The sequence below is a fragment of the Halichoerus grypus genome, chromosome 1 (genome assembly GCF_964656455.1).
Source record: "Halichoerus grypus chromosome 1, mHalGry1.hap1.1, whole genome shotgun sequence".
Taxonomy (NCBI): domain Eukaryota; kingdom Metazoa; phylum Chordata; class Mammalia; order Carnivora; family Phocidae; genus Halichoerus; species Halichoerus grypus.
The window spans coordinates 111,436,727-111,451,356 of NC_135712.1; the positions used below are offsets into that span (position 1 = coordinate 111,436,727).

Consider the following 14,630-nt stretch of genomic DNA (forward strand, 5'->3'; position numbering starts at 1 on the left):
GACTTGATCCCGGGACTCCAGGATCATGACCCGAGCCGAAGGCAGTTGCTCAACCAACTGAGCCACCCAGGCGCCCTAAATTTAGTTTTTATTTTTGAAAAAGTCCTCCCTTGTTTGGATTCGGACATGTTAGTGATGTTAGTCCTTTTATTTCCAACTCTGGGTTTTGTACTGCTCTTTTTCTCCTTCAATTCATGAGCAGAAATAGGAAAGTATTTTCATTCAAAAAAAAGGTACTTCTAAATATGGAACTATTACATTATAAAATATAATTAAGGGAAGTGAAACTTCTCACTGTTCTCCCTGTATATTAAAATCTAATTCTATGTTATATACAAAAAAAAAAATCTTACAGACCTGTCCTTATTTAAAAAAAGAAAAAGAGGGCGCCTGGGTGGCTCAGTTGGTTAAGCGACTGCCTTCGGCTCAGGTCATGATCCTGGAGTCCCTGGATCGAGTCCCGCATCGGGCTCACTGCTTGGCAGGGAGTCTGCTTCGTCCTCTGACCCTATCCCCTCTCATGTGTTCTCTCTCTCTCTCATTCTCTCTCTCAAATAAATAAATAAAATCTTTAAAAAAAAAAAAATAAATAAAAAATAAAAAATAAAAAATAAAAAAAATAAAAAAAGAAAAAGAAGAAAAGAAAATTGTTTTCTTAGCTTTGCTGACTCATCATGATGAATTTCACACTTGGATTTAATCCTTCCAAGGTGAGAGTTGACCAGGAAGAAATGTCAAACCACTCAGTATGGATCAGTTTCTCATGATAATGCGACTTCTAAGATTGTTTGGTTTTGTTTTGCTTTTGTTTTCTGGGATTGGAATACAGAACATGGGATGATAATATTACTTAGTTCACATTTATTAAATGATTGCGTGTGTAGATGCTGTCATTATCCCCACTTTATAAATGAGGAACAGAGGGGGCCCCGCCTGGGTGGCTCAGTTGGTTAAGCATCTGCCTTCAGCTCAGGTCATGATCTCAGGGTTGTGGGATCGAGCCCCGAGTTGGGCTCCCTGCTCAGCAGGGAGTCTGCTTCTCCCTCTCCCTCTGCCCTTCCCCCCTGCTTGTGCTTTCTTTCTCCATCACTCTTTCTCAAATAAATAAAAAATCTTAAAAAAATAAAATAAATGAGGAACAGAGAGTTTAACTGGCTGGGAGATGGCAGAGCCAGGGTTCACATCCAAGCATCTGGCCCCAGATTCCCTGATTCTGACCACTCTGCCCTCCTGCTTATCTTCTGTCTTAGGAGCAGGGAAGAGAGCAGTGGGATCATTACACGAGGATGGAGTTTGTGCCTGGCTAATTGAGATGTATACATAGGGTGTTATTTTAATTATATTTGTGGTTGAAGATGAGGATTGAATGCTCTTAGTGTATTTTTTTCTTTTATTACTAATCCCCACTTAAAATACTCCTATTTGAATTCCAGTAATACTTTTCATTTATTCATTGGGCAAGTATTTATTGAGTACCTACTGTATGCCTAGACTATTGTAGGCAGTGAGGATATAGTTGTGAACATGACACATAAGATTCCTTCCTTTGTGGAATTTCCTAACATTCTAATGGGAGACACAGACAAAAATACTTAAGTTGCTATGAAGAAAATTTAATGCAATCTCTGAGGAGATAGCGTTTGTAGGAGGCAGACATTAAGTGAGGTATGAATTCGGGAAGATCCGAGGTGTATGTTCCAAGCAGAGGGAACACTTGTGCAGATGCCGGCAGTGGGAGGAACAGCAGGAAAGGGGTGAGTGAGGAGAGCATGTCAGAGATGAAGGAGGGGAGGTGGACAGGGCTGTCACATAGGGATTTGTGGGCCACCATCCAGATGGGTGCAGCCAGGGGGCCACCATGATCTTCCTGTTGGTGGCTGTGTGGAATGATTTGTAACCCAAGAATAATCTTGGAGTGAGTGTTGCTCCCTATGATAACTTTCTAACTCACACTAGTCTGATTTATATTCCAAGGTTATTATTCAGGTACATTCAACACCCTTTCTGTATCCTTTCTCATTTGTTAGTCATTAAAAGGTGGGAAATGATAATGTGAGCCCCCTCCAGAGAGAACATAGCATTGCCTCTTCCTGTGACATGGGGTCAAGCCTTCAAAATAGTTGGGGGAAATAACGATGCTGAGGAATGGAACTTCAGCTATCTTTAATTTAAAATAGCGGGAACAGATGTGAATTGGCAGATGGCACAGTGAAACATTTTCCCCAATATGGTGTAGGTTCTTTCAGCTTTGGTTATTCTAGTCTTCTGAATTTTATTTATATATTTAACCACACACAAGCTTTCTCTTAAAAATATATGTTGTATCTATTTGAAATATGCCAGGAGTAATTTAAATGAAGAGGAAAGTTTAGAACTATATATTTTATAGCTCATTTCTGATATTTTTACTTATAATTTTAAACATTTTACTTTCATCTTGTATGTTATTATAGATGACAAAAAATTAATATATATATAGTGTGTGTGTTTGTGTGTATGTGCATCTGTATCTTTTTATACAGTGAAGTTCCAGAAATAATTCTTATTGTATTTAAATTCAGACTACCTGGATATTAGAAATTCAGTTAGTATTCTTTTTTTTTTTTTTTTTTTAAGATTTTATTTATTTGACAGAGAGAGACACAGCGAGAGAGGGAACACAAGCAGGGGGAGTGGGAGAGGGAGAAGCAGGCTTCCCGCAGAGCAGGGAGCCCGATGTGGGGCTCGATCCCAGGACCCTGGGATCATGACCCGAGCTGAAGGCAGACTCTTAACGACTGAGCCACCCAGGCGCCCCCAGAAATTCAGTTAGTATTCTTAAGACTTACGGTGAAAAAATTTTGTCAGATATAAGGAAATGCAGCAATCTCTTCCACTTTTATGTTTAAAAGAGCATCTGTTTAGAGGAGCATAGGAGAAGGGAGGGAAGAATAAGACAAGACGAAATCAGAGAGAGAGACAAACCGTAAGAGATTCTTCATCATAGGAAACAAACTGAGGGTTGCTGGAGGGGAGGGGGGTGGGGGGGATGGGGTTACTGTGTGATGGACATTAAGGAGGGCACGTGATCCAATGAGCACTGGGTGTTATATAAGACTGATGAATCATTGAACTCTACCTCTGAAACTAATAATACGCTATATGTTAATTAATTGAATTTAAATAAAGTAAAGGAAACAAAAAAAGCATCTATTCAGAAAGTATTACTGGAATTCAATGAAGATTATTGCCCAAAGGATCTCTGCAGTTACCGTTTATAAAGAACTAGAAATTATATCATTGACTAGATGTTTTCAGACTGTGGTTTGTGTATGTGCGTGTGCTTGGTGGACTCCAGGCTTCTCCCACCGGTTCAGTCCCTGTCGTTCTTCTGTATGAGGCCTTCAGGTGACCTTTGGTTGGAGAATAAGGTTTCTAATGCACACTGCCTGCCATATAAAAACATCTATCAGGAAATAATTTAATTTTTCTAGACTTATTCAGAAGGTAGTTTGAAGATTGAAATTATGGACTAAAATTACCTCTAAAAAAATATCCCGTTGTTGTTGTTGTTGTTGTTGTTGTTGTTGTTTGCTTTTTATGGATAACTGAAGAAAATTTGTTAAGTATTCTGGTTATTTGCAACTTGGATGAAGAGAAGTGAGCCAGAAGCCCTTCCTAGACAGGATGTTTATTTCATTACAAATTAACAATGCAGCTTCTTATCAATCAGGAGTCTCACGTTTTGTAAGAGTCATGCTACCATAACTCCTCATAACAGTACAATGAACTCTAGTAACCGAAAGTTTTTATTGCCGATGACTTCACTAGACTTGTCTAGACAGCAGTTACTCTCTAAAATCATAGCATGTTAGGGCTGGAAGAGATCTAACAGAGATACCGTAATTTAAATGGCTTAAATATTCTGTTTGCCATTGTAGCCATGGTTTTGGGGTTTGAGGGATGGGAAGACCAATGACTTCAGGCTGGAAAGTGGGAAACTGATAGGCATAAATATAGGAAGGGCCTAACTTGGGTTTTGGATGCAAGTATAAACATACAAAAGTATTCTTCTCTGGAAAGAGCAGCAGATTTGAAAGGAATTTGATGTCTGCTCATGTTTGTCAAAATGGGAGAGACTCCCTGGAGGTTTTACCTAGAGAAAGTAATTGCAGTCCAGTTCATAACCTTTTGGATTGACTCTCTTTGGCAAAGTCATGCCAGCCAAAACAAAATAATTCTAGCATTCTGATTTTTGCTAATGAAATCCATATGCTATCAGTTTGTTGTTAGTGGGATTTGGATTGGCTCTGCATGGTTCCCCACCCTTCAGCCGTTTTAATCAGGTCAACAAAATGACTAGTCAAATAGAAAAACCGATGGACTAACAAACTTTTTCACTGGTTGTTTTGTTCTCCTGGCTATTGATATAGAACTGCCAGCTATGATCTGATGGAGAGCCTGACTCTGTAATTCGCCGGCTTTATGGGCCTGTTAGTGGCAAAGAGCAGAATGTACTTGCTAGGCCAAAGGAGTTCAGCTGCTTTGATTGATTTAGATTTGGTCTGAGCACCTGGGATAAAAATGTCTTGGAAGAAAGTGTCTTGACACCTTTATGTGACTTGGGTATTTAAACACTTGGATGGGTAGGACAGTTGCTACGTAAGTGTCCTGAGGTAGATACTAGCTGAGCTTCTCATTAACTCTGTGAATGTCAGAAAGTGACTTATGCCTGGAAGACTTTCTCCGGAGAAAGAACAGTAATGATTTCCTGATGATTTTGACTGATTGGGAACACACATGAAGTGCTTTGTGTTTGGTGAAAAGGTTTCATGTGAAATACACTTTGCTCTGATCCTTGTGACAATGAGTGAATAACTTGCCCTCCCTGTGACTGTCATATTTCTATAGGAAGCCGCCCTCTGTAGACAGCTCCCCATGGAAGCCGAGACTCTGGCCACCGTTCAGGCTGCTGTCAACCCGCCAGCCATGACCCCAGACATGAGATCCATCACTAATAATAGCTCTGATCCTTTCCTCAATGGGTAAGCTAACATTTTGGAGCCCCTGACTTATTTTTTGCTTGCTGTCTTACGTGGTCTAGAGTATAATGGGCCTTTGTTTATGTTGGGGAAAGGTGGGGAGCTGGGAGGTTGGGGTGGGGATCGAGGGAAGCTGTCCATTTCCTGATGTTGGTAACTGTACTACGATTGTGTAAGATGTCCTTGGGGAAGCTGGGTGAATGGCACACGGGAACTCCGTACACTTTTCACATCTTTTCTGTGGGTCTAAAATTGTTTTACAATAAAAAATGTAATTAAAACAAAGAGGTATTTTTGAAGTATGAAACATATGAGCAAGAACGAAAAGATAATTTAGCCAGAAATATGTTCATGAGTAGAAGTAGTCAAACCTTAATTGTAGCTTTTTAAACCCTAATAAAGGGCAGTTGTCGATTTCCTGTGTCCTTTCTGCCCTTGCAGAAGCCTGTAGCAAACAAACAAATACAATTATGAAAGTTAGTAAAAAAGAGAGGTAAAAACCAACAGTAACTGAAATAATGAAGAAAGGGAATTTTTTAAATTGTTGATTTAGAAGTATTACAAATACACAGAAAAATAATAAAGAATAACATAAGATTTACCCAGGTATCCAACACCCAGATTTGCCATACTTCCATAGATCTTGTTTTTTTTTTTTTTTAGAGTATTATAGTTAATATTTAAACCATCCCCACCACCACTGAAATGTTTCTCTTTTTCCCTCCCTAGTGGGAGCCACTGTTCAGCAATTGGTGTGTGTCCATCACACGTATTTTTATACTTCCGATTACTTGTTAATGTGTGCATTCATAAGCAATATTCAACACTGTTTTCTTTTTTAAAAATTTACATAAATGGTATCATAGTCTATGTGCAGCACAGTTTTCAAATTATTATTTTGAGATAAAAAGGAAATCAGCGTCAACTTACTGTGAATGGCCAGTTTTATTTGCCTGGTCTTTACATCTCGCTGACATTGGTATGCATGTTGGAAAATTAAAGAGTCGGCCTCCCTCCATTCCCTGGAAAGTTGAGCAGCATGACAGAAGGAGACCAGTTTAGGGGTTTCATGACTGTGTTTTGATTTTGGAATTTCTTGATGTGGGCTCGCGTTGAAGTCTCTCTGTCCTTCACTCCCCAGAGGGCCCTATCATTCGAGGGAGCAGAGCACGGACAGCGGCCTGGGGTTAGGCTGCTACAGTGTGCCGACGACTCCGGAGGACTTCCTCAGCAACGTGGACGAGATGGACACAGGTGGGAGCAAAGCCTGCAAGTCCTTGCAGTGTGTTTGCCTTTTTATATCGTCCCTTCAGTCATCGCAGTTCTTAAGTCCAACCAGAAACACTTCATCTCAACAATAACAGAAAATGACACCTGAAAAGCCACCCAAACCCCAGACACTATTAATAAATTCCAGTCCCTTCTTCTTAGTTTATACAAATATAGTTTTATACACAGGCGCAGGATTTTAAATTCTTTCTCTCCTCCCTCCCTCCTCCTCTCTCTCTTTCTTTCTTTCCTTTGTCCTTGCCTCATATAGCCGCTGCTCACTGTTGCATTCCTGCCATTGTCTCCTGCCATTCTTCCACAGTGGAATATTTATACTGTTCTCCTTTCAGTTATAATGTATGGGCCACTTTTTCTCTTGAGAAGTGGGATGGGTTTATAGTTCTACCCGCATGCAATTTTTTTCATGTCATTCGCTGCATTTGGGAAGCAATTGGCAGCGGGCATTTGGAAAGTTAAGCCACTCAGAAGATTCTAAATTGTCAGCTCCCAAGCAAGTCCCAACATGATAACGATGTCTTCCCTCAGCAATTAAAGAGAAGAGTCAGGGTACTTTTGACCTAGTCCCCGGCCTGCCCCCCTTTAGGCCAGGCCCCGGCTGGCTTCTGGTCCTGTCTCCTCTTCAAGTAGTGAGGCCACCAATTGCAAAGCCAGATTGGGTCTTCTTAGCCACAGCCAGATTTAATTATAAAGTCCTAAACCCCCAGAGGATAGTCTAGAACCAAAAATAAATGATGACTGAGGGGTCCACTATTTGTAAGTATTCATGCAAGTTTCTGCTGTCATCACTGATGACAGAAAAGTAATTGTCCTGTGATGAAAAGAAGTCCTTTTGGGGCGCCTGCGTGGCTCAGCCGTTAAGCGTCTGCCTTCGGCTCAGGTCATGATCCCAGGGTCCTGGGATTGAACCCCGCATTGGGATTCCTGTTCAGCAGGAAGCCTGCTTCTCCCTCTCCCATTCCCCCTGCTTGTGCTCTCTCTCTCTCTCTCTCAGTCAAATAAGTAAATAAAATCTTTAAAAAAAGAAAAGAAAAGAAGTCCTTTCCCCAATGCCATTGTCCACAGTGCCTGTGTGTGTTACACTGTGTTCTTAGATGACTGTCATCTGTATCATAGTCTCTGAAGCTAAACCACTGGTCAGACCAGAGTCAAGAGTCAGCCAGGCGTCTTAGGAGTGCAGTAGGTTGGAGCGGCTGCTTTGGGGTCTCTCTGCAGGTCGTCATTGATGTGTTTAGAGGATAGCACAGACTGTCTTGTGAGGAGTCACACGGGAGTAGTTTGAAATGTTTGTTTTGTTATTCGTCGATTTATTACTTCAGTTTCCTCCCTCCCTCCCGTCTCCCTCCCTCACTTTCTTCATCGCTCTCTTTATTTTTTGGTGTGAGATTAATTTTGTCCTCTTTGGAACAGCCTTATGAAATGGCTCCTTCCTATATTTAATAATTGTTAGCTTTCATCTTTTGAACACTGGGAAGCCAGTAAAGATAAAAAACAAAAGTTAAATAAAAAAAGACTCAGGAGATCTAAATCTAAGCCTGACCATTAAAAAAAAAAAGATGAATTCTATTCTACGGCTTTTTTTTTTTTTAAAGATTTTATTTATTTATTTATTTATCAGAGAGAGAGAGAGAGAGAGAGAGAGAGAGAGCACAAGCAGAGTGTGGGGCAGAGGGAGAGGGAGAAGCAGGCTCCCCGCTGAGCAGGGAGCCCGACGTGGGACTCGATCCCAGGGCCCTGGGATCATGACCTGAGCTGAAGGCAGATGCTTAACGACTGAGCCACCCAGGTGTCCCTATAGCTTTTAAAAATAGCCTCAAAGTAGGGAATATTTTGAAGCCAAAATGTAGAATGAAGTGGTATTCTGGAAAGAACATAGTCTTTGTAGACAGGCAACCTAAATTGAATCTCTGTTTCTCCACTTCTTGGTAGTGACTTTGGGAAAGTGATAGAACCTGCCAAGGCCTTGGATTTCTCATCTATAAGTGGGAGTAACATGCTTACTTCATGGAGTTGTGGGGAGTCATGAGATCACAGAGTTTGGCCCAAAGTTCTCTTCCCCCACTTCTGGGAGGCTGAAGTAATGGACAAATTGAACTTGATAAATGCTAGGCTTCCAAGTTAACCTGGTTAAGTGAGTGTCAGCCTGCGGAGTTTAGGATCATTCTGTGAAGTCTTTCTAGGAAGTAGGCATGAACCTTCTCAAGGAAAGAAAAGTAATACAGTAATAAGATGAGGAAAAGCTGGGGGGTGGGCACAGCTCCAGTGTGGCTAGAAAAGGTCTATTAGATTCACTGACCACATGCTGAATGGAAACAAGCCAGCTAAGCACACTCCCTTTGCAAATCACACATGGAAACAACAGCTGGATATGGTGTGGACTAGAGTAAAGGGAATAGCAAGAGCAAAGGTTGGGAAGTCATCCACTCTTTCAGAATATTCTGCAATAATCATACCCTTTTAAGAATTGCCTGGATTTTTATCTCTCCTGCTTTTTAATGGGTAAAACTGTTAAAGACCAAAAAGATCACTATGCTATTGCAAAGTTGATCCAAAGAGAGATATTTTAAGATTGTTAACCTTAACAAAGAGTCTTATAACTAGTTCTCCTCATGCTTTCCATGTCTGAGGAGAAAGGATAAGAGAAATTCTTTAAAACAGATTTTGTTTGGCTAAAAAAAAAAAAAGTGTTCTTGAGTTATTAGAAAATGTGTATGGGAAATCAATAGAGATGAATGGTTCTAACTGGAGGTGAGGAAAAAAGACACCCAGCACTTGAGATCAGATAGTTTTTCAGGGCAGATACTTTTTTTCAGCCTCATTTCCATCTGTTACATTCTAGTGGGTAGTGAAAGTTATTTGGGATTTCCTCAACATCAAGTTTGATGTTGAGGTCATGTCAAACTTGATTTAATTTTCCAAATTACTGCCTTTTGCAATGAAAATCCTCTAAAATATTTCCAAGAGTCACTGATACTGTATGGGTTGCAGAAGAGCCGTTAAGCTTTGCTATCACCAAAATGCAAGTCTGATTATGTTTCCCTCATCACTTGGAAAGATGTAATTTTTGTCCTTGGAAAATGCATTTGGTTAAAATGAATTTTCTCTGCTTTTGCTCAGAATAATGAAATTTCTATGCACAAGTTCAGGAAGGCTACCATACTTAAAAGACACAAAAGCTAATTTAACAAGTTTCTTAGAAATGATTTCTAGGGTGGAAGCTGGCCTTAGTTACCAATGCTCCTCAGTCTCTGAGGTATATTTTAAACCTTCAGAAAATTGATCAGGGCTATTTGAATTAGACAGTTGTTCTGATATTGGGTAATCAAGAATGATTGAGTTCCTAGGTTTTTCTTTCTTTTAGCACAATCAACATTTATTGTATTTTTGTATTTATATAAGTTTGTATGTATGAGTGATGCCCAGAACCGCGGATGTGTGGCAGACAGTCTATGGTGCTTTACTCCAGTACGTGAAGAAGGTACCTATAATCCCAGTTTCAGATGGGTACACTGAGGGTCAGACAAGTTATGTGTGTCTAAGGTCACACAGCTAAAAAGCCCAGTCCACTGGCACAAGGGTCAGTATGTTTTCTCCTACACTATTATTCATAAAGAACATATATTCTTCATGTCATATCCCAGACATCTCATTTTCCTAGAACAGCATTTTCTCACCTGTGTTCTGTGGACTCCACTTCCATTAGGATATAAATTCTGCCAGAATAGGATTGGATGATTAAGTGGGTTGAGGTAATAGTGGCCTAAACAAAATAAAACAGATCTCATTACAACAAGACTTCTTAGAACCTTCATATGCTCACATACATTGTGACTCGTACACATGGTAAGAAAAGTAGATAGTTGTGGGGTGCCAGGTATATGTGTGTGTGTGTGTGTGTGTGTGTGTGTGTGTGTGTGTGTGTGTAGGGTGATCTGCAGAATTCCCTTTAGAAAATACTTTGAAAATGATCCCTAGAGCCATCAATGAAGATAGCTTTTTAATAACGTGGTTAAAGGAAACTCCTCACTACTGTCTTTGAACATAAAGAGGGATGACATAGGTAAATATAAGCTTCACAATGAAATCCTAAAAGTATAGCTCTGTGTGATAAGGTATTTATTACAGGGAAAGACTCTCTACTCTTTCACAAAATAGCTCTTCATGCATCCGTCATGGGAAGGCGCAGATCACAGGTTGGATCCACAGTGCCTTCGCATGCTTCTTTCCTATCTCCTGGGGTTATCCATTCTGGGACCTGTCTACCCAGGACAAATAAAGATTCACCCGGCATCTCTGCATCTCATATGAGTGAGCATCACCAACTCAGTTTCGGGAACGTGGTAGCTGAAATTTTTCACAGAGATGAACTATTTTAGACCAGCAGCAATAGAATCTTCTGTTTAAATGGAAGCACTGTGGAAATGAAGGTGAGCATTGGGTCAATTCTTCAAGAGCTTAACAAACGGAATTAAAATGGTCATCTTCTGTTCTGTTCTAGGGGAAAACGCAGGACAGACACCCATGAACATCAATCCTCAGCAGACCCGCTTCCCTGATTTTCTTGATTGTCTCCCAGGAACAAATGTTGACCTAGGAACTTTGGAGTCTGAAGATCTGATCCCCCTCTTCAATGATGTAGAGTCTGCGCTGAACAAAAGCGAGCCCTTTCTAACCTGGCTGTAATTACTACCATTGTAACTTGGATGCAGCCATGACCTGACATTTCCTGGGCCTCTTGGCAAAAACCAATGGAGCAGAGTCAGTGTGCAGGTGTACCCCATTCTGCCTCCGTGACTCCATGCTCCCTCCTTCCCATGCGGCCAGTTTCATCATTGCCTGGATTCGATTGACAGTAACTTAAGTTAAACAGATAAATGCTCTATTTTCAGTTTCTGCAGGCCTGCATTCCCGTGATTTGCTATGCAGCGTTCTTCTGCAGAACTGAGGATGCAGAATTCCTTCTCTATTTTTCTCTCTGCTGCCCCATGACTAAGCTTGATGGGTGTTAGTTGAAATTTATGCATCAAATTGATTATAAACCATAAAAGCTGACCACAGGCAGTGACTTGTGACAGGCGGCTCGGTCCAGGAAATGTACACAAAATTAGACCTGATTGACGGTTTCAAAAACTGTGTTGATGACAGTAGTACCGGATGCTTTAAAAAAATATTTAACGCGAGCTTTAAAAATCATTGTATGGAGAGTACATCTCTGCTGTATGGAATACAATGCAGTTTTGAATCCATGCTGGTTCTGATGGTTCTTTTTACTCTGTATCTGCAAAGGCACACGTGGTCCTATTGTAGTTTGTCCTTCATCATTACTTTACTGCGTAGCATCTAGACAACTCGTCCTTCCAGTAGGAGAGGGGCAGGAATGTGAGTCACAGTTCCTACCCTACAGATCTTATGAAAGAGACCAGTTTGGTACTAATTATGAGCATTTATTAAACAAAACTTTTTTTTTTTAATTACAAGTTGGATTTTTTTTTAATTGCAACTTAGAATTTGATGTTTATTTTATAAAGCACTATAATTTTGTAGCTGATGACAAAGGGCAGCCAAATGTTTTTGATAAATCAGTGGCGACTGTATTTTTTTGCCTTTTGAAACCGTTCTGAAAACATCAGGACGACCTAGCTTTCAACCCGACAGCACACACAGTAAACTGTTGCTTTTTTAATGCTGAAGCCTTATCAGTTTTGCTTTCCAGATTTCAAGCGTTTAAAAGAATCTTATCTATGAAACTGTTTGAAGGATGAAGCAGATCTCTGACTGACGTGTAAAAAAAAAAAAAAAAAAAAAAACCCCTCTGAAGGGTGTACGGTGGAGACTTGTGTTTCTGAATTCAGTAAAATTGATTCCTAAGTATATTATCCTAACCCTGTTTGCTACAGTTGGTATAAAAAGGCATGAAATATGTACTCAATACCTCTTATGTAACCAAAAACATTTTTTTATTAGCTTTTAAGGACTGAGAGAGAGCATCAGGTTCACCCGGCGTGCACTCTGCCTGCATTACCCATGAAGTCCTCAATCGTTGAATATTTTGAGCTGACATTATTTATAATCTATGAATTTAATATCTTTCTTGAAAGACATTAATAATTCAGGTCTCTGAGAGGAACCTTCAATTCCCAAGGGGGCTTATCTATTGGGGATCTTAAATAAGATCCTTTTCCATCTACCAGAATAGAGACAGGCAGAATACATTTTATCTGGTTGGAAAGAAGGCAAGTGAAAAGGTCAGAGATGAAGTAGTAAAGTCACGGTCGATAGTGGAAGGATACTAGTTGGGAAATGGAAACAGACAAGTGATAGTACCCCAAAAGCAAGACGAGCAGGATGGTAGGAGAGGTGCCCAAAAGAACAAAGCAACGATTTTCTACTACAGCTTTTATACCAAAAGACTCTGTTGTAGAAGAAAGGGCTTCGGTGCACTTTATGGGGAAGGAGGAGGGGCAGGGCTGGTGTCGCCCTGTCCAAGCTGACGCTGAGCGTGTCTGTGGGCAAGAGCATAAGCCTGCTGTGCTTCCAACACAGGGAAGTGATTTCTTTTTCCTGAAGGACCCATGGTATATGTTCTGATTCCTTTTCTCTCTCTAAGCGCTCTGAGAGAGATCGGGGTAGATGTTTTGTGTTTGCTACTAAATAAGGGAGCACTATTTCTTTTTCTCTTTTGTGAGCAATAATTGCAAAAAGAGTTGTACATTCTTTCTAAGAAAAACAAAAAACAAAAAACAAGGGACCTAACAAAACTGAGCAGTGTTACTGTATTTTTTAAAAATATTTTTATAGACTCCTTTTCAGGTTATTAAGTGTAAAAGAAACAGATACCCCTCTTTTTTAAAGTAGTTAAAACATCGGTGATTTGTATTATCAATTTTTAGAAGTAATTTCCTAGTAAGCTGTGGCATTATAAAACACTAGAAGATTTTTTTTTTAGTGAAATTAGTTGAAACATTTATTAATGAACATAACAAATATTTTTCCAGAATGAAATATGAACCATGACTATGTGTTTACTAATAGACAAAGCCAGATGTAATTTTTTTGTTACGTTTTTAAGGCCATAAAATTTGGCCTTTGTTAAAGAACACTAAAGCTAGAAATCTGGAAGTAAGAACAACTTTTGAAAGGGTTTTTCCTATTATTGTAAGTGTAAAAACCCCTGCCGAATTCATGATAAGGTGCTATTTATATTTCTTATTATAAAAGAACTGCCAGGATATCTCTTCTTTTCAATCCTAAGTCAGTAAATTTCAACATGTCATCTGATAACTTTGCCATGGAAAAGGCATATTAAAAATTGAAATGGAAAAACAATTTCAGAGATCTTTCATGCAAGGTATCGATATCCTGACAGAACACATATTCTTGAAGTAAATACATTGTCAAAACCTGTTTGCAATTCTACTAAGTCCAAGTAATTGTTAGTGTTTCACCAGAGTATTTAGGATGTGAGATGCCATTTCTTTCACTGATTGTACAACATGCGGGAAGCACGTAAGACAGAGTAAAACATTTAGTGCAGGGGGTTGCTCTTGACCCCGGCGTGGTAGAAAAGCTCTCTGTAGAAGGTGAGAGAAGTGTTGCTAATTATAAGTTGTGTTCTTAACAACAAAATTAGAAAGTAACTTCTGAAAGTACAACTTTTATGAAAAAAATAAGCTGTTAAAAAAAGGAAATTGTAGATTAATTTAATTGGGAAAATGGGCGATTGACAGAGACCGTTTCCCTAACACACTACATCATTTATGTGCTAGTACTTTTAACTTTTTAAACAAATTTACTTCTGCGTTTTGTAATATGACATATGTGTGTTTATTTTTAATTTAGAACGGTCCGCCTGCAGAAGGTATGCCGCCAAATCAATCATATCAAACCATTTTACCTGGAGTTTGGTACTGGTTTTTACTTCTCTGATTCTGTATAAGAAAAATAAATACAATTGAATTTCCACTTGGAGCCTTTGTCTTTTCATTATTTGTGTGTGTTCCTTTTACTCAAGGCTTGGGTGGTACTGAAGAAGGGCTTATGTAACTCTCCTGGCAGACAATGAAAGAAAGACAATTTTGTGGGCCAACATTGTTTGGGCTCAAATGTCTGGTCTTCAATATCCTAAATATCCACAGAATCCTGGTTTCCCCTTTATTTGAAGCAACCCACTGAGGTTTTTTTTTTTCTTTTAGTGTGTGTATATATATAATTTACATCTTATACATATGATTAATATATGATTTTTTTTTTAATCACACTATCCTCCCAACACCCTCACAGATTCGACTGAGATGTCAGAACTGTAGGATTCTCAGTCTTTCC

General features: G+C 39.5%; 1 protein-coding gene across 1 annotated transcript in view; it reads left to right on the forward strand.

Moving 5' to 3' along the window:
• The window catches only part of WWTR1 (WW domain containing transcription regulator 1), a 133,222-nt gene extending 118,952 nt beyond the window's left edge, over positions 1-14,270 (forward strand). The window contains exons 5-7 of the mRNA XM_036115647.2: positions 4,891-5,024; positions 6,163-6,275; positions 10,807-14,270. Coding sequence (XP_035971540.1) covers positions 4,891-5,024; positions 6,163-6,275; positions 10,807-10,991 — 432 coding nt within the window. The 3' untranslated portion in view covers positions 10,992-14,270. The remainder of the gene's footprint in view (positions 1-4,890; positions 5,025-6,162; positions 6,276-10,806) is intronic.
• Positions 14,271-14,630: the final 360 nt, after the last annotated feature.